The sequence below is a fragment of the Gorilla gorilla genome, chromosome 10 (assembly GCF_029281585.2).
Source record: "Gorilla gorilla gorilla isolate KB3781 chromosome 10, NHGRI_mGorGor1-v2.1_pri, whole genome shotgun sequence".
Taxonomy (NCBI): Eukaryota; Metazoa; Chordata; class Mammalia; order Primates; family Hominidae; genus Gorilla; species Gorilla gorilla.
In genome coordinates this window covers 93,245,001-93,265,577 of record NC_073234.2, presented here as the reverse complement: position 1 = coordinate 93,265,577, position 20,577 = coordinate 93,245,001, and the positions used below count along the sequence as shown (strand labels likewise).

The 20,577-nt window shown below is 35.2% G+C and overlaps 1 protein-coding gene across 6 annotated transcripts in view; it reads right to left on the bottom strand.

Moving 5' to 3' along the window:
• NAV3 (neuron navigator 3) overlaps positions 1-20,577 on the bottom strand; it is an 890,287-nt gene that overhangs the window by 270,535 nt on the left and 599,175 nt on the right. For 5 of the 6 annotated variants that reach the window (XM_055359213.2, XM_063694177.1, XM_063694178.1 and 2 more), the window contains 2 exons: positions 1,045-1,162; positions 344-396 (listed from right to left, as the gene is read on the bottom strand). In XM_055359213.2, the coding sequence (XP_055215188.1) occupies positions 344-396; positions 1,045-1,162 (171 nt within the window). Of the gene's footprint in view, positions 1-343; positions 397-1,044; positions 1,289-20,577 lie in introns of those variants that run through there. The other variant, XM_063694179.1, reaches the window with a different exon arrangement.

The window sequence follows — 20,577 nt, the reverse complement described above, 5'->3', positions numbered from 1 at the left end:
AAGGCCTGTTCTTTAAGCCAGTTGTTCAGACAAAAATAATCCACTTAAAAGTAGAAATGAAATTTACTACCATTAAGACCAGTGTTAAATTATACAGAACAGCAGAACAAAAAAAAAGTCAAGGATCTAATAAGACATCTGGAAATATGTCATGTGTATATAGGAGTCAATTAATGATGTTGATGTACCTAAATTGAACCCACACAAATACATATGAGAGAATGGGATCAAATGGTTTCTTAAGCAGGAAGACATGCAGAAAAAAATAATATCCATTTACAAATGCAATTAATTCTGGAAGTGAAGATCAGCATTATATATTGAGAATAAATATGATTCTTACCATCTGAGACTGACTTCTAGGACATCCATTGATATCTTCAACTTTTTCATTTGCTAAAGCCAAGAGATAAAATAAAAGAGAGAAAAAAAGAACGACATGCTTAAGCAATGAAGTGAAACACACACACGAAAACAGGAAAAAAAAAATACCAAGCAAAAATGCTCCTGCTACATATATTCTGTCTTCCAAGCAGTGTACAAGAAGACACACTTATTAACAGCCGCCAATTCTATATGCACGAATCAGGCAAAAAAAAAAAAAAATGAGTGAGAAGGAAGTTGCTGCTAATTCTTTAGCCTGTGCCAAATGATTGCTGACATGAAACCTTTCACAATTGTCCCTGCTGGATCAGGATACAGTTTCAAGGCATCTCAGAGTGTATGAGTTGCTCCAGCTAACGAAATACACACATGGGAGACATATGGTTTAATGAAGCATTCATTTCTGACAGTTCAATTCAAATGATTCAATAAAGGTTAGCAAGTTTATGTATATAAAGATACAGTTCTAGTTATTTAAAAGTATGGCCAAACTGCCTTTTTCAAACATCCTCATATAAACATTTTAATTAAATCAGGGGAGAGCTACATGAATCTCAGAGACACATGGACCAGTTCAGTAAGGCGCTTAACTTAAGTTGTGCTTTACCAAAGAGATGGGAGCAGAGACTTTCATGCTTTCTTTCAGAAGGAAAGGCTTACCAATAATCTGGATGATTTCTGCTAGGAGTACTCCATCTGCAATGTCTTGTTGCAAGTCCTTGATCAGCCGCTTGTGGCCTGATTTTGCTAGGTAGTGGTTGGCCCAGTCAGTGTAAATCTGTTGAACGGAGAGAAGGAAAAAGTGAGATGGGGTGAGGGAAAAGAGAGACAATAAAATGCTGAAGACAAATGTTGGATTCAAAGGGAAGCTATTCTGGATCACATTCCAGTTTAAGAAGTCATAGCTCTAAAGGAAATAGTTGTAAAGTAATTTTTAAACAGCTCTTTCCCCAACTTATCTCTCATTTCAAAGCGGATGATTCACTCTCAAAATTAAGGGCTAGTCACTTGTGACAAAGCAAAACTTCCCTCCGGGATGACTACTGAGGAAACTCCCGTTGCAAATCAGTTTGGGTTTTCTCTCTCTTTATTGTTTCTATCATTTTGAAAACAATCTTGCTTGTTCATGTAAAAGAAACCCACCTGGACTGATTTACATAGAAACATTACTATAAAAAATTGTGTTTCTCTGAGAACACTATTGAATTTGTCATGTGAGATACCGTATGTGACAAGATTTTGGCATCATTTTATGAGATAATTACAGATACCTTCCTGTCTAAGAAATTTGATTTGGATTGTCGTCTTCCATTTAAGCCTGTTGAAATGTGTTTATATGAGAGAACAGAGGCAGCAAATGGAGTTATTACACAGAAATTACAATGTAGAATTCAGAAGTGGACTATAAGGCAAAAAATTGACAATTTGACATACAATAGAGGTGTCTCTTTAACAGCAGATCATGATATACAGAAAAGCTGAAACTCTACAAAAATTTCACAAAAATAAAACATTGTTAATTTTTTCAATTGAATAGAATACTTACTAATTGTAAGGGAAAAATAAGCATGAAGATTTCAGCTTTATGGGTGGTACATATGCATATATTCGTGGATTTATTACAAGGCAGTCTATGATGTGATGTAACAGAAAAACAAAATATTTGAAATGAGAATAGAAGAAAGAAAGTAAGAAATACGCTTGTTAAAATTATTGTTAGAAGCACTGGAATTAGAACTGGAAATAACATAGAACCTAAGCCTGAGAAGTGAGGAGAAGGACCTTCCTTGCAGTGGGTATAACATATAGAAAAGCCGACAGGCAAAGAAATCTAGGACACAGCAGTAAAAACTGTAATTGAGGCAGAATGTCTAAAATTAGGGAAAATTAGGCTGAAAAGGTAAGTTGCATTTTATAGTCACGAACACTAAATGCCAAGCATGTTAAAAACTTTTTAAACATTTCTAACAAAGCAAATTCACATTTAAAAAAGTAATAATAATAAATCAGAAGTATAGAAACTAAAAAATGAAAGTCTCCCCACAACTTTCAACCCTGTCCATTTTTGAATAATTTGGTATGAAGAGTTCTAGAATTGATGTATCTACATCGCACTTCACACTATGCCACAGAACACACACACACACACACACACACGAGATGACATTTTTAACCAAATTTGACTCAAATTTTACATATTATTTTGCAGTTTCAAATTTATAAGTAACAATATTTTAACAGCTTTTCTAAGAGCCATTTCATGTATGTTCATCTATTTTTAATATTGCATTATATATATCAATCCCCCAGTTGATAGATATTTGACTTGTTTAAATGTGTTTCTATTATATCTAAAGTTGCAAGAGACAGCCTGATAGATGTACCTTCCTGAACTCATATGCTAGTAATGTTATATGTCAAAAACCTAGAAATGGGGCTAAGTGTTTTGAATGAATCTTGGGTCTAAATATCACAAGATTACAACACAGAAGAAAAAGTGTTCCTTTCTATTAGAAAATACAAAGTAGTCCTACTGGCATCAGAAGACTAGTACATATCTGGTGGTGATTAAGTTTCTTGAAAGATGTAAACAACTGGAAGCATCCCATTGCATAAGAAAAATATATGTGAGAGCAAAATTGCATCTCCTTTTATTAATATCCATGATCTCTATGTTGAAGATATTGAAGGGTAAGAAAAATTACTTGCGTAACTGTCTCCTGAATTAGCACACAAATACATGATTTTTAGGTGGATGCTTTTATTTGGTAATAATTTTTCTCAGTTAAGATTTGATTATATTTGTATGATCATACATTTTTTGGAACGATTTTATACTGTTTAGAATTTAAAACATTGAGCACACTCCCCTTCTTAACACTTCATTTAAATGATAGAATTGTTTTGGCCTTCTAGTAGATACTTCAGGTTGAGTCAGACTTGAGTTGTGCCGATCTGTCCATAGGCAAAGACTGGGGCCATGGGTTCAAAAAGGATTCACAAGGGTGAGGAGAATGAGTTCTGGAGTCAGACAGATCTGACTTGAGACCACTTACTACCAGTGGAACCCTGGACAAGTTACTTAGCCTTCAGATTCCTCTTGTAAAAAAAAGTCTTGTTGTAAAACAAGGAGAAAAACAATACTTACATTATAGGATTGTGCCAGGACTAAATAAGATAGCACTTGTAAAGCATCTGTCACAAAGCTAGTCAGGAAAAAACATGCTTGCTATTATTATCATCACATGGCATCTAGTTTTATTTTGCTGTGATAGCTTTCCAACAAATACTTGTTAAAGTTATAATTTCACAAATGTTAAGAAAATGGAGAAGGCTGGCATCAGAAGACTAAAGAAATTGTAGTAATTGCTTCTGACACTACTCCTATCACTAACTCTGCCTGCCTTCCACTTCACAGGTGTTGTGAATCTGCCCGCCATCTGAACTCAGGGAAATCTAAATAACAGATTAAGGCTGTCATATTCTCATCCAGACCTGTAATGTCTCTATTGTGACACCACTTCCATCAAACTGTATTTCATTGGCTTTGTTTTATGATAACATTAATTATACAAAAATATTTGTTTAAATAAAAAAACAAAATGATATGAACGGAAAGTGAAAATAAGAATACTTTCATTCTCCAAATGCATGTCAACAGTTCCTTAGCCTTTATCCAAATTCATCCTGGGACTTAGGTGAGAAAACAAATGGGAGGCCAGCTAGTTGGCTTCAAGATACCTTGTTGGTAATACCTGTGTTTTAGCTCACAAATCATTTTTTGTTTGATCCAGAATTTCTTCCAGAGGAATCCCAAGCTTAAGGGCTTTGATATGTCCAGCATCTCTAATATCTGAAACTTTGCTCAGGCCGTATTTCTAACTTCAGCTGCAATCAGTGAGAGCAATGACTATATAAAGAAATTTAATGCAAATTTAAAAATAATTGTAGTACACTTTATTTGTTCCTTCTAATAAACAGCTGTGTCTTCCATACGTAAAAGATACTTGAGACCCTCCAAGGAAATGACAAGAGAGGAAAAACCAGTGCCTTCCAAAAGGATATTATAATCTAGATGGTGAAATATTTCAAAAATTACAAAGTAACATGTAAATATATTTTAAAATATTATATACAAACATACTTCTCTCTTTCAAAATTGTATATGTGTAAGTTGAATACAAAGGTGGAAAAATGAGTTGTGTCTTTAAGGAGACTTCGAGCAAAGGACACATGGTATAAAAATGTATTTAAAACTCATCAATAAATGTACTGTAATGCCGTGATGAGAGAGAATACAAACAACCTTGTCAACTGTCATTAGAATGTGATCTTTAAATAAATACAACAGGATGGTGAAATCAGGTCCTGAAATTGGATTTGAACTCCAAAATTGCCCTCGGTTCATTATCACAAAAATAATAATCACAGTATTTAACATTTTAGTTTCAGCTGAATGAGTTACAAAATGTGCAGTAATGTATTTTGCAGGCTTATGCTATGAATTAATTATAGTTTTTTAGTGAAGAAATTGGTATAATTGGGAACAATATCAAACTAATCATAATTCAGTGTTTGGTAATTTTTGTAAAAGGGTCATTGAAGATTTTAATCATGAATGTTCTGGCTAAAGCTTCCAATACGATTTATCTCTAGAAATCTGAAGCCAGTCTTCTTCGACTGTTTTGATGAACTTCAACGTGATGAATATAAATATCATCCCGTCTAATAATTTTATCTCAAGGAATTCAGAAGAATTACTGAGATTGCGTTTACAAGAGGGCTACTTAGAAATTCTAGTACAATTGCATGCATAATCGTTCATTAACCATAATTAAAAGTGATAAAAATCAAAGGTATCATGGTATATTTTACATTTATCAGTATGAATTTTGGGGCCTATTATGCAATAGCATGTATTCTTTGAGGAACAATTCACATTGTTGGAATGTCTGCTCTGCCACTTAATATTTGTGCAGACTTTGATTGAACATTTATTTTCTCTAAATTCCACAGTATTCTCATCTGTAAAATGGCAATAATATTATAACCTACTGATACGGTTTAGCTCTGTGTCCCCACCCAAATCTCATGTTGAATTGTAATTTCCAGTATTGGAGGAGGGGCCTGGTGGGAGGTGACTGAATCATGGGGGCAGACTTCTCGCCTTGCTGTTCTGATAGAGTTCTCATGAGATCTGGTTTTTCTGAAAGTGCGTAGCACATCCCCCTTGGCTCTCTCTCTTCCTCTGGCTCCCACCATGTAAGATGATCTTGCTTCTCCTTCACCTTCCACCATGACTGTAAGTTTCCTGAGGCCTCCCCAGCCATGCTACCTTTGGAGCCTGCAGAACTGTGAGTCTATTAAACCTCTTTTCCTTACAAGTTACCCAGTCTCAGTTATGTCTTTATAGCAGTGTGAAAACAGACTAATACCTCAACCAATGGAATTATTGTGAGGATTTAATGAATTTATACTTTGGAATATGGACTTTCGCTATGTTAAATATTGTTATTAGTAGCTCACTGCTTTAATATGAAATACATTTCTATTAACCATGAGAAATATTGTAAACCATTATTATTGTTAAACTCTTAAATCATATATATTCATCCAAATATAGTTTACCTAACTAATTAAGGAAAATTGCAGGAAGTTGTAATGACCTTGTAGCTTCATCATTTGCCTCTATGATATTTCTCTTACAGTGCTCATTATTCACTATAAATATGAGGATGAAATAGAAGGCAATATATATGATACCATATTTCTTTTGAGAAGTGAACCTGCTATGAAGAAACAACATCAGAAAAAGATCTACTCTGATTTTCCTTGAAGTCCTAAACATTCATGATTTTTTTTTACTACTGACAGTATTACATACTATCTTTGTCTGTCACAGCAAGCTGCTCCTACATTTTTAAAAATTATTTATTTTAGCATTTGGTTAGTATTTTATAAGTAACCTACCACTCAGTTATATAAAAATGATTATAACTATTTTTGTTATTCCATACACTACATAGAGGTATATGTGTTTCAATGGGATAAAGTAACTTATTTTTAAGGAATCCTAAATAATCGAAGAAGTAGGGAGAAGTGATGGGGAAAGACTGCGTCTTCATTGAAGTTAAAAGTCTGTTTGAATAAAAACACACTAATCTGTAACCTGATTAGAAGATATTATGAATATAATCAGAGTATTTAAAAATATTAGCTGAGCTAATTTTAACCCTGTACTTATTTAAAACATTATTGTTTTCCTTCAACATTCAAGCAGTAGCATTACATTTCTATAAGCACTGCTCCCTGGTATGTTCAAATTACTGGCTTTGTAAGGTTAAATGGGTTCTTCTAAGACACAACAGGAATTGTGTTGAAGACCAAGGGTTTCTATGATAATAACTGGACTTCTACATCTTAAAAAGCAGCAAAAGACTAAGCATATAAAGTGCAACCAGAAATCATATCTTAGGGAAAGGTGATCAGTGAAGTAAGTGTTTTTCCCACAAAAAGAAAAACTAGTATAGGGAAGAGAATTGGAAGTAAAAGGAGCCCTAGAACAGATTGAAGAGGTTACCTCTCTGGACTGAGTTTCAAAGTAGCATTTGGACCTGAGAATGGAATCACAAAGGACAACACTGACCACAACAGTATAGGAAAGCATACTTTTTTTTTCTAATTCCCCAAGAGCCATATGGAATTTTCTGGAAGAAAGAAGTGATCCTAGAGAGCACTTGAAATCAGGACAGGAAGGATGTATAGAGCTGGCACAGAAAAGCAAAAAGGGCACAGAAGATGTGAGGATAGGTTAAAATAAGTCAAGTTATGTATGACAGGAATCCTACCTTTGGGCACTCATCAGACAGCAGCCTTGGTGGGTAGCAATGGCAATGAGCAAGCTGTGTCACCCCTGGTGCCATGATAATAAGTAACCACAATCAACAACCCTCCCCAGCCCATCACTGCAGAAAGAAAAGGAAGAATCTGGAACTGAATGAGCCTGGTCCTCAAACACTGAGTTTTAAACTGAAAGTGATTATGTTACTTTGAACTGAGATAAATACATTTTCTCCTACTATACAGAGAAAGAGGCTTAAAAGGTGAAGTTATATATTTTTTCAAAGATATAATTTTGTACACCACAGTTTTAAGACTCAAAAATTCAAAAATGGTAGGCAACATTGGACAAAGAAGGTTGCAAAATGACAGTGTGGGATTAAGACACAATACATACTATTTTTAGACGTTTTGAAAAGTTGATCACAGACTGGATCTGCAGTTGTTGTTACAGAACTGATATGACCAAAAGATCTGTGAATGAGTCCAATCTCATGACTCTTGTAGGCCTTCTAGAAATCTCAATAGCTCATGTGGTATAATTATGAACTGAATCCATTAAAAGTTTTGGGTAACATCATATTATCACAATATATGTAATACATTCACCATCTAGCTAGTTCACCTCAGTCTGTACAGATAGTTCACTTCAATATACACATTAAAATGAAAGCTGACACTGTATGAAGTTTTTCAAAAATCTCAACTTTGGAGTTTGATTTAAAAGTGAATATTAATGAGTTGACTACCCCATAAGATCGGTGGATGGTCTATGAAGGCAAGTAAATTATAAAGTAAACATAAAGTGAAGTCTGATAATTTCCTTTTACTTTTTTTCTTTCATTCTCGTTCAGTCTCTGACCTAGTGCTGTTAATTGTATCTCCTTAACATCTCTTCACCCTTCCACTCCTCCATTGCTACTATCATTGCCCTGGGTCGCTTCTCATCATCTCTCACCCAATTGCTCTAACAGTCCTATAAACACTTTCTGAGTGCAGGCAGGCTAAGCATTATACTATTCTACACACTACAGATAGTGATTGCTTTAAAATGCAAATTTGATCAAGTAATTTAACGTGTTAGTAAAAATCACAAAATAGCTCCCACTTAACTTCAAAAAAAAGTCCCTTATGAAGTCAATTTATTCCATTTTTAAGAGAAAATTGGTTTAAATAAAAATAGCAAAAAGAGTAAAACATAACTATGAAGGTTACAGAAGAATGATGATTGAGAAATGACACATAAAAGGATGAGATTTGACAACCAGAAAGAAGGGGAAAGCATATTCCATGCAGAATATGCAGAAATAATTACATCTACAAAGGAACAGAGCTATGAAATAGCCTCATGATTTCAGAGAATTTTGTATAATTCTATTTGGCCAGAACATGGGGAAGGGGCACATGGAAACACTAAAGGAAGAGGCCAGGAATCAGGTAAGGGTTGGGCAAAAAGCAATAATATCTGAAGTTAAGAAGGCTTTATTAAGATTTTTAGGTGAAAGTTTATTTTCATGTAGGGAACATGAAAATGACAGCCATGCTCCTGTTACTAAACTTGAACTTGAGTGCAGCTATGGAGTTTAGAGTCAAGTTTAAAGTAAAGACAGATTACTTACAAGACTTCTGTATTCTAGATGATAAAATAGTTTTCTGTCCTATATTTACTAAGAAATTGGCCACAGGACAGCAAGAACAAAAAATCTTAACTCAAATTCTGTCTTCCATGACCACAATATATGAGTATGGAAGGCAGAGGAAAGAATGATACACATGTAGCAGAGTAGTAAAGGAAGATGGACCCACAGAAGCCTGCAGAGGGAGACAGAGTAATGCAAACAGATTTTCCCACAGAACCCCAGAATGGCTCAGAAAGTATGAGCATCAGATCAAATGGAAGGTAGGATGAACCAAATTCAAGAGTTATGTTGCTGCCGGCCTATCCATTCTCCCATCAAAAGCCAGGACACATTTTAGGGAAAATCCGGACTTAGGGTTATCAGAAAGACAAAAGGTAAAGGCATGGAAATGAAAACAAAAGGATTAAATAAAATTATGTATACTTATGTTGAGACCCCAACAACTGACTTTGCTTCCCAGGCACCCTCTCCTTCAGGAATATAGGATTTCATATCCTCCACCCTCACTCCAGTCAGATTTTAAAAATCTGTCTTTGACAACAATGATCATCCCTAAGATCAACAAATATTGACACTCATGGTACCCAGTGAATCAATCAGCTGGCCATCATTATAGGATGGCCTATAATGAATCACAAAAGACATTAACAATTATGTGCATCACACACACACACACACACACACACACACACACACACACACACGCACAAATAGCTTCCAAGTAGATTATTATTATTATTTGAGATGGAGTCTTGCTCTGTCACCCAGGCTGGCGTGCAGTGGCGCAATCTCGGCTCACTGCAAGCTCCTCCTCCCGGGTTCACGCATTCTCCGGCCTCAGCCTCCCGAGTAGCTGGGACTACAGGCACCCGCCACCACGCCCGGCTAATTTTTTGTATTTTTTAGTAGAGATAGGGTTTCATCGTGTTAGCCAGGATGGTCTCAATCTCCTGACCTTGTGATCCGCCTGCCTAGGCCTCCCAACGTGCTGGGATTACAGGAGTGAGCCACCGCACCTGGCCGCTTCCAAGTAGATTTTTATTGTCTCATGCTTGATGCAGAGAATTGAGGTTTACCAGGGGTTTGATAAAATTCTCTGAAATAAAATGGAGATACCAAAATAGACAGATAAAAAGAAGCCAGAATAAAATACAGACAAAGCCGAAGCGTAAGAGAACTTCAGGGAAATTAAAATTAATACCCTGGGCTAGAAATGAGAAGCTGCATTCCTCAGCGGATGCAGAAGAAAACGAATGATACATACACACATATGCACACATGCACACTTACACCCACACACACACAAATACACACACATATATTTGAAGATCTAGGGATTAAGTAGAAGTTTTGTAAATTAAAAATATGATTGACTTTTTAAAGCTGAAAGGCTAGAAGGATAAATTGAGAAGGTTTATTGGAAGGGAGATCAAAATTGAAAAAGATGAGCAATAATAGAAAAATATAGTCATATTAGAGGATTCAGTAAGTCAAATGTCAAAAAAATACTAGTTCCAAAAAATTAGATAAGAAAAAAATTATAGGAAAGAATTTTCAGTGTTCATTACTATTAACAAGATAAAAATTGATAACAATATCAGGGATAAAAAGAATATTCTAAAAGCTTCAGGAGGGTGGGGCACAAAGAAGCAAATTTTAAAAGTTCAAGTTACCTTCAAAGGATCAGAAATTATAATGACATCACAAGTCTCTACAGCAACATTGCAACTAGAAGATACAGAGAAATTCCTATGAAATTCTGGAGGAAATTGATTTTCAATCTCAAATTCTATGCCTAGACAAACTTTCCAACAGTTGGGATAATAAAATAAGGATATATTATACAAAAACATTCTAAAATAAAAAAATATTTTCATACATCCCTTGTAAGGAGGCTATCAGAAGTTTAAATAATGGAATCCAACAAACAGGTGACCAAATGTAAGAGACAGGCAAAGACATTTTCAGTTGATGATAAGGAAAGTTCAGTCTAACTGCTATGTAACAGATCTAGAGAGCAATCATTTTACATTGGAACAAAGAGAAATGATTCTAGGATTGTTGACACTAGGGAAATAATAAAACTGATACACTGTGTGAGAACTGGATTATAAGGAAAATTGTATACAGATGGATTTTACAGATCTGTTGGAAACTGTTTAAAAAAAAGGTAAATGTAGCCATAAAGTCAACATAAATTATACGATAAAAAATTTAGGCAATTATTAGCTCTATGGAAAAAAAACAACAAACTCTGTTTAAGAAAGAGACTTTAATCATAGGCTAGTATTGGTCTGGTAGTGAATAATATTTACATGGGAACAATGAAAACAATATAGATTTCACTGAAAATTATAATGTAAGTATATTGGGGGTAGTGCAGAGAAGAAGGGGGTTATAAAGAAGCAAAGTCCTTATATACCATCCCCAAAAGTCAATAGATAGTCTCTAAATTTCATAAAGTAGGATATTAAAGCATATTACTTGGAAATACAAAAATAATCACCGTAAGAAATTGCTAAGTGGGTAGAAATTCATTCTTTTTGTTGGAGAGGAGCTAGGGATAGGACTGCTCTTGTTTGTTTACCTGTAGAACTTTACATGTTATTTTATTTTAATAGTCTAATAACAATGAAAATCATTCATTTAAAAATAAAGTTTATAGACCAGGCATGGTGGCTTATGCCTGTAATCCCAGCACTTCGGGAGGCTGAGGCAGGCATATAACTTGAGGTCAGGAGTTCAAGACCAGCCTGGCCAAAATGGTGAAACCCCATTGCTACTAAAAATACAAAAAAAAAAAAAAAATAGCTGGCCGTGGTGGCAGGTGCCTGTAATCTCAGCTACTTGGGAGGCTGCAGCAGGAGAATCGCTTGAACCAGGGAGGCAGAGGTTGCAATGAGCCGAGATCATGCTGCTGCACCCCAGCCTGAGCAAAAGAATAAGACTCCATCTTAAAAGAAAATAAAAATAAGTAAGTAAATAAATAAATAAAAATAAGGTTATAAAAAGAGTCTGAGCGAAAGGTGATGAGGTAGGGATACAGAAAACCAAAGGTGTGGGGATATAGAAAAGCCATATTTACGGAGTAGAATCAGCAAGACTTGAAAGTGAAACAGATTTGACTCAAGGTGGATAAATTCAAATTTCTGGTTTGGATTAGCTAGATACTGGTGTCTCCCACTTAGTAGACACTCAATAAAGACTGGCTTATAGCTTATAGGGTCAATGACATGTCCCTGTCCGTGATGCAGCCAGAGCTATGCAATGTGGTGGCTTTGATAGGCTAATGGAATGGAACTCTAAAAATGGAACTCTAAAAATTGGTTTTTAGGTTTTAAGAAAATATACATATCTCCTAATTATTTTTTAAAACGGTTTGATTTTAGTTGCAAAGAATACAAGTCCTTAATTAATATATTAAAATCCTGGTGTATCTAACATATTACTAATGATATATTTCATATGAAGAGATTAGCTGTCTTCAGACAAAATGAATAAACTACATTGATATGCATAAATATCATTATTACTGCATTTAACTTTTCAAGTACTCTGAGAGTTATTTCCTACCCAAACAGAGAATTCACCACAGCAGGCTACTGTACTTCTTTTGACCATAAAGCCAGATGGGACAAATAATCAACATCGACCTCCTGAACTCTCTGGTACCTACCCCTACCCATCCCAGTGACACTTTGTTATGCAGATATCAAGTGCACCCTTTAACTCAATTTCAGATTTTATCAGAGCTGAAATTACATTAATATTTTCATTTGCAACTGCATTTATCTGTTTAAAATTGTAGCCACAATTCACTAGCTTAGAATCTAGTTACATATCTCTATTATTAGATTGGAAATAGGAAATTTATAGATGAACAGAAATACAGGTAAGTTGATAGGAAAAGAAAGGGTAGGATTTACTATGCTAACTACAGTATGTTCTGATTTTTCTTTACATGCAGTTTTTTAATAGAGAAAAAAGCTGAGGCCATAACACAAACCATGTCATTCATAGTCAAATCAAACCTGCCAACATTTATTGAGCAGTACTGTGCTTGGCACCATGGGCAGTACCAACAAGGAAAAGGCACATAAGTTTTTCATTAATGAGGAAGGGAAGGAGGAGGTCGGGAACAGGTCAGACAATTTTGAAATCCTAGTAGGGGTTCTCTGCAATGATGACTGCCTCATCTTTCCTCCATCTCCCTTATCCTTTGGCATTCTAGCTACCTAGTTCGTGTCCAGATCATCATTGTGAGAACCCCTCGGCATTCATTTAAAGCCATATGTGTTGTTCTCTAATCTTTCTTGCTGTTCCAAATGTACTGAATACTTTGGAAACTGAGTCAGCATTTTCCTTCCCTCTCTCTAGCTTTTTTTTTTTTTTTGAGGCGGAGCCTAGCCCTGTCACCCAAGCTGGAGTGCAGTGGCGCAGTCTCAGCTCACTACAACCTCTACCTCCCTAATTCAAGCAATTCCCTCCCCTCAGTCTCCAGAGTAGCTGGGATTACAGGCGCACACCACCACGTCTGGCTAATTTTTGTGTATTTTTAGTAGAGATGGGGTTTCACCATGTTGGCCAGACTGGTCTCGAACTCCTGACCTCAGGCAATACGCTCACCTCAGCCTCCCAAAGTGCTGGGATTACAGGTATGAGTCACCGTGCCCTTCCAGCATTTTCCTTCTCTAACCTTTAGTGATGCAGTCATACTGGGCAACCTCATGGTCAATATAGACAGTCAATCAAACACTCTGGCAGAAATAAAATACGTAACGAAGAACAAGCTACCCGGTCTTAAATGCATGGGGCCTGACTAATGATCTTTTCTTCTACAAAAAATGATATTATATACATTTTTGAAAAAGGGGTTGGCTATTATAATTATAAGGCACAATCTGGTGGTAACTTAAATTTTATTTCACTTTAATTGCATTTCCACTGCTACCAGCAGTATGACAAGAAAGGGCTACATAACATTCTTTCTCCAAGATGTAGTGTCTACTAATAACAGTGTTGAGAGTAAGCACTATTTTAAATACTTTAAATAGTTTAACTCATTCAATCCTTAAAGCTCCCTAAGAGGAAGGTACCACTATTCAGCTTTTAAAGATGAAGATTCTAAAACAGAGAAGTGAAGTATTTTCCCAAGGTGGCAACAGTAAGTGCTACATAGAACCCATACTTTCTGTCTCAAGATTTATACTCTCAGCTCATACAAAAGGAAATGTTTTATTTATGAGCCTTTCTTAACTCCAGCCTTCTACCTTATTTCTGTTACATCTTATGTCCATCTCAAAATATGGAGAAAAGTCTCCTTTATTTGACTGCTGCAACATCTAGTGCTAACAGAGAGCTCCATGGGGAATTCATCTTAACAGTTTGTGAAGTCCAATAATGCTGGTGACAATATGAGCTAAAATCTAAATATTAATACCACACAGTATGTTTTAAAAAACAGTTATGAAAACAGTCCATCTCTACCCTTTTCTAAGAAAACAAGTGAGAATACTTGAGTTTCTTTTAACTTCTTCTTGTATCAGTCTGATAAATTGATGTAAATTGTGCAAGTACATTCAAAGTAAAATCAGCTACCATCCTCCAAAGACCAAGTAACATGCTATAAATATGCATAAGAAAATACTGTTAATAAAACACAAAGTTAAAAGAGAATAAATTCCGTTTAAGCCTTAGCAGTTCAGAGTTTCCAGGCTTCTGACCTGAGTATTTCTCCTTACTTTCCAACAATTAACAGAGAAAAATTGACTGATGGAAAGATTGGTTTAGCGTAGACCGTAGTTCTCAAAATGCAGTTTCTTGACCAATGCATCAGAATCATCTAGGAACTTGTTACAAATGCAACTTACCAGGCCCCATCCTAGATCTATTGAATCTGAGACTGGTAGTGGGGCCCAACAAATGAGTTTTAAAAAGTCTGCCAGGTGATTCTGAACTGTGTTAATGTTTGAGAACCTCTGGCATGGATGGAATGCTGTTCACAAATTACAAGAGATTTAATTCTAATACCTTAAACTGTCTTTCAATGTAAAGAATATGGTATTTTAATGTAAGTGAAAAGTAATAAAACAGCCATGGCATATCTATATCTATATCTATCTATGTATCTATGTATCTATCTATGTATGTATGTATCTATCTATCTATATCTTCCCTTACCTCCCAAGCCTCTCTTGCTAGGAAGAAATGCTTTGTAAAGAGAGGCTTGGGAGGTAAGGGAAGGTAAGATGCATAAGGTAAGGTAAGCATTGCCTACAACAATCCTCCTTGCAAAGCATTCATTCCTATGTTTTAAATACTTTAAATTGTTAGTGACAAAGATAGATATCTACCTCAAAGTTGTTTCAAGATAGGTTATAATTAATTAATTAATTAATTAAGAAAGAAGTGGCAAAGGGATGGTTTACGTTCACTTAGGCTAAAAACATAGAACTTGGAAGCTGAGAGAGAACACTCTGCCTGCTGTGTTTAAAAGCCTCTGTGAAAAGTAATTGAAATAAAAATGCAGTGCACAGGGAGTACTAATCCAGCCATCAGTTGACAGGGAGCAGTAGATAAATTTCCAGGAAAAAGTAAGCAACTTTCAAAAAATATTTGTTTTTTCAACAACTTTCTTTCCTTCTTTTTACATCAACTCTAAGCAAATGTTAGACTACTTGGAAGATTCTGTTGATCCCCACTAGAGGGCATCCTATTTTCATAAATACCTGAAAATTTTTAAACTACAATAAATTATAGCAAAACATATTGGTGAGATCTGTCATCTAGTTTGCTATTTGCTAAGGACACTTTGATGGTTTCATTTTGTATTCCACTCATACACAATTATGTATCAGCTTTCTGCAGTTGGTGTCTCTCCAGTGACATGCTGTAGCTCCACATCACCACGGATAGGAGCTAGATCCACATACCTGCAAGACCATCGGCTAACAGTGGCTGCTGCTGCGTAGCCTTGTCAAACCGCAAAGCGATGCTGCTCAAATAATGAGCCAACCACATGAGCACTAAGAGAGCATGGAGACTTAGAAATCATCGCATTAACAGCCACCCTAAACCCCCCCCCATTTCATCCTAAAATCCTTTCATTTGTAATGCACCACAATTGCTGGAATGCACAATTGTTAAAATGCTAAGGATTCCATTTGAATCTCTTACAAATTATTGGAATATATTAGCTAAAGGAAAATAAAAATAAAAACAGAAAACATGCAGACTGCTCACTATATGAACTTATACAGTTTATATACAAATATAAGATAATGAATAAAAGTCAAAGATTTTAAATCAGCCCCAAATTTCAAATTCAAGCCTCTAAACCAAATTTTAGAGAATTTCCCCTCTTATAAACCTATTCCTATGATTAAAGTTGACCTTCAAAAGATATGTGAAATATGGTCTAAAACATTCATTCAACATGCAAGACACAAAAAGTAAAAATTCTCACTAGTTAGAGAAGCAGACATAAGTCAATCTTGTTTTTTTTCCAACCTTTCACCCTCCCCATCATTCCCCCACCCTTCAAAAAAGTAAAGTTAAATTTTTGAAGGGTTTCAGAAGTGGAAAGTATGGAGCCTGGAGTCAGAAATTCTGGGCTTTCTTCCAAGTTCCACCACTAACTACTGGATCTTGAGTCTTGTCTTTCATGCTAGGATCATATCCTTATCTACCCTGCCTATCTCGTAGGATTATCGTGAGGATTAACTGTAATAGAAAACATGTGCAAAAGTAAAATGAGCTATGCACTATAAGTCATCATTATTATAATCAATGGAATATGCTTACTCATGATTTACATTTAAAAACATATTCCCCCCAAACAAATGTGTAGTAATTTCAAATAACCATTGCGCATGTCAATATTTAGATCGACTACTTTCTTTTTAATTGCATTGAGACACAGAAACTAATTTACTTTCATAGAATATCCTTATCTTGAATTTCTTCTTTGTCCATATCTGATGTATTACCTGATATATTACAAGGAACATTATACTTTAGATATCTATGTTGAAAATTAAGGACTGTGCAAAAACTACTTTTTGTGAAGAGTTGACCCAAGCAGGGATACACTTCCAGCTGCCTCATGCCTGGAAGTCCCCCTACTGCCACCCCTCATCAGAGAACCTATTACATTTTCACTGTTCACCAAAATTTGTGCTCCACCTTCCATAGCATAAAATATTCTCTAGAAAGCAGCTTCTCACCAAGGACTTCATTTCCAGCTCTCCTCTCCTGCATTTAGGTGGATAAAAATGGACTAGATATCACCAATGTAATAAGAGCTAAAGTATTATGCATCTCTTCCTTCTCTAGCCCATAAGAATATACTCTAACCTATTCTTCGTTTTGCCCATGGGCCACCTGGGAGTATATATCCAGGTAAAACAATGAGGCCACATAATGAAAATGTGTGTTTTCATTAGTCTGAGTTCTTGAGTGACTGCACATAACAAAGCATCTCAACTCCATACCCAACCCCCAGGAAACACTGTGGACTGCTGAAAGTCTACTGTGTACAGAGCCATTGAAATTCAGGAGTTTGTTAGAGCAGCTGGTTTTAATTTAAATTACAGAGATTCTCCTTGCAGCCAGACCCTTAGGAGAACAACTCCCTTATGTACAGGAATTCAATTACAACTCTTATAGAGAGCTAAAAATCCATTCCCCAAATCCCTATTTCCCTTGCAGATATCATTGTGTTGTACCTACAGTTTTCTGGTTATCTTTTTACTAATTTAATAGCATCTTCTGAGCATATATTGTGGACTCTTCATCACTAGTAACTCCTCTCTTCCTTTTGAAGCTCTGAGCTTGATTTCCCAGCAGTTCCATTCATTTTTTACTGCTGATTCTGGGGTGGTAGTGTGAGCATTTGTTGGTCAAGTTTCCACTGCTGGGGTCCTCGGAACTTCATATAACCTTTTTTTTATTATTAAAATGAACTAGGTACTGAATGTATCTAATATTCTAATTTTGCTTTACAATTTACAAATAGGTCATTTTGTTTGTTATACTCATTTGAGGTATATACAGTAGGTGTTACAGTCCTACTTTACAAATCTACAGAAGAGATGATACAGATTTAGGTGGGCTGTTCAAGAAAACTGACCATCATTTATGACATTATTTCTACATTAATGATGTTTCCAAATTTCACTAAAATAGATTTTTTAAAAATTTGGAAGATGATCAGTTTCTAAATCTAGCTCTCTCTCTCCTATTTTAGCTCGATATGTGTGTGTGAAATTAAATTCGATAGCTTAAAATGTTTTTAAAAACATAAGCAATGACTTTTAAATTCAAAGTTCTTCACTATCATAATCAAGCTGGTAGAATACTGGAGCGATAGAAAATGTGCTTTTTATTTCTTAAATTGACTTTAGACTTACCACATACCACTATGACATTCCTTTATTCTCTTTTTATGTGAACTGATATTCCAAAAATGTAATTTATATTAATTATAATATTTATAAATTGGAACTAAAACACCTAATGATAGGGAAATTGTTATTATCAAATTATGGTTTATTCACTCTTCAAAATGTTAAGTAGCCATCAAAAATAAAAATCATGATACTTGTAGAGTAAAATGAAAAATATGATGCAAAAAAAGTAGAATAGAAAACCATCTTAAGATGTACATATAAAAATACTAGAAGCAAATTCAGGGTGTAATAGTATTTACAATAAGGGTGATCTGATTTCAGATATTGTTCTTTATAATTAAAAATGTTCTGGATTAATATATTACTCATAAAATTAAAATTGATTTCAAAGCATTACCTCATTGGTATTCTAAGGAAGTTAATGAGAACAGTTTAAGAGTATTTTTTGGTCTTCTAGAAAAACAAAGGTACAATGAGTCTTAGGATTCAAGTCAATAATAAAAACACTCATTATTATTCTCAAAGAGAGAACCACAAGTAACAAGAAGTTTCTGGTTGAGGAACACAGGCTGAGGGGACAAGAGTAAAGTCAATGCTGGACATAGGTAGGATCCTAAGCTGGAACAGTGGTCTGAAAGGGCAAGGCACTTTGGAGTGGCCTGTTCAGGTCCAGAACATCTGAGCCACACCTCTGTAGGATAACAATGGAGTAGGGCACACAGGAATTGCAAAAGTCTTAATAAACACCGACGAGGGATTTTCCCAAAAATAGAGTAGTGGAGGTCAGAGAATAACTAAAAAATAAAGGGATCAGTCAAAAACCAAAACATTCACAAGAGCCCGAATGACCCGAAAAGCTGTTAGGAGATGGAAAAGAAGCACTGGCCCTCCAAAAGTTCAAAAATTAAACAAACAAACAGACAAACAAATCAAAACAAAACCCAAAAAAACCTCTCTGGTTCACAGCTCAAAAATTTCAAAACACAGAGGCAGGGAACCATACCAAGGTAGCTATTTTGGCATCTTCTGGGCTAATATTTTTAATTGGAACTGGTGGCTAAATTGAAGTGTTTTCAGGGCTGACCAAGGAGGTAGCTTCTGCTACGCATGTGACCAGGTCTTGCACTTCAAGTTCATTGACACAAAGATTCAGAGATAGAACTTTGATATAATTGCCACTGTTTCCACTAAGTCATAAAGGTGACCCTATACAGCATTCTCTGCCCATGTGCTGGGCAATTTACAGACCTTATTTCATTTATCCTCCAAAGGACCTTATGAGAGGGGCATTGTTATATTACACGTGAAACAACTGAAGCTCAGATTCATTGACTAATTTGCCCCAAGTCATTAAGTAGCAAGTCACAGAGCTAAGTTTAAAATTGCTTCTCTCTCTCTCTACAATACCCATACATTTTCAGTGGCACCATATTACCTTCTTTGTTGGTATAAACAATAAAAAGAGAAACACTAAAATTTTTCAAGGTGTTTGGCCAAGTACTGCCTTGTATCCTCATAAAAATATATCATTTTAACCCTATCATTTCCACTAGATTTTTCATCTTTCACGTTAGAAATTGTAACTCTCATTTTAACTCCAAGGAAAAGGAATTTAGCTATGAGAAAACTTATCATAAGACAATCTTTCCCAAGTCAGTTCCAAACTGCAGTTCTTAACAACGGCATGATTTTCCTGCTCTAATATATTCATTTAATAATAGTCACAATTTGTTGGTTATTCCATGCTGCCAACGTTTATGTAAGTATGGCTACTTCTGGGTTTCAGGATTTTTAAGTGAATGGTTCCTACCTTGGCTAATCCTTGTTCTTGAACATTTCTATGAATAATGAAAATAGAATTTTGAACTGCATCTCTATGACTTCATGAACTATTTCACAGTCGGTATTGTCTTAACTGAAGAACATTTATTAGTCTCAAAAATTCCGAGTTAAAATTTGAGTAAATATTAACATTTTTAGAATTTCATATCTTGAATATGCATATCCTCAGGCACTAGATTTATGATGACCAAAAGATGTTTCTCATTTTTTCCTCAAAATAGTTACCCTAGCTTTAAAGTTAAGCCTTTGACAAAGTCTGTTGAATATTTCACATACCACTAGACTTAAATTTCAGCTTCTCCACTGGCAGATGAGCCTTAAGAATAGGTATCCTTTTCATTTTCTTATGATGAGATTGTTAGAAATCCAAATCTTCAAACACAGGTTCAAAATTCTCTAATTGAAAGTACCCACAGCCACTCTATTCCCTTTTGTGACAAGGATATGAACAAATAATTCAT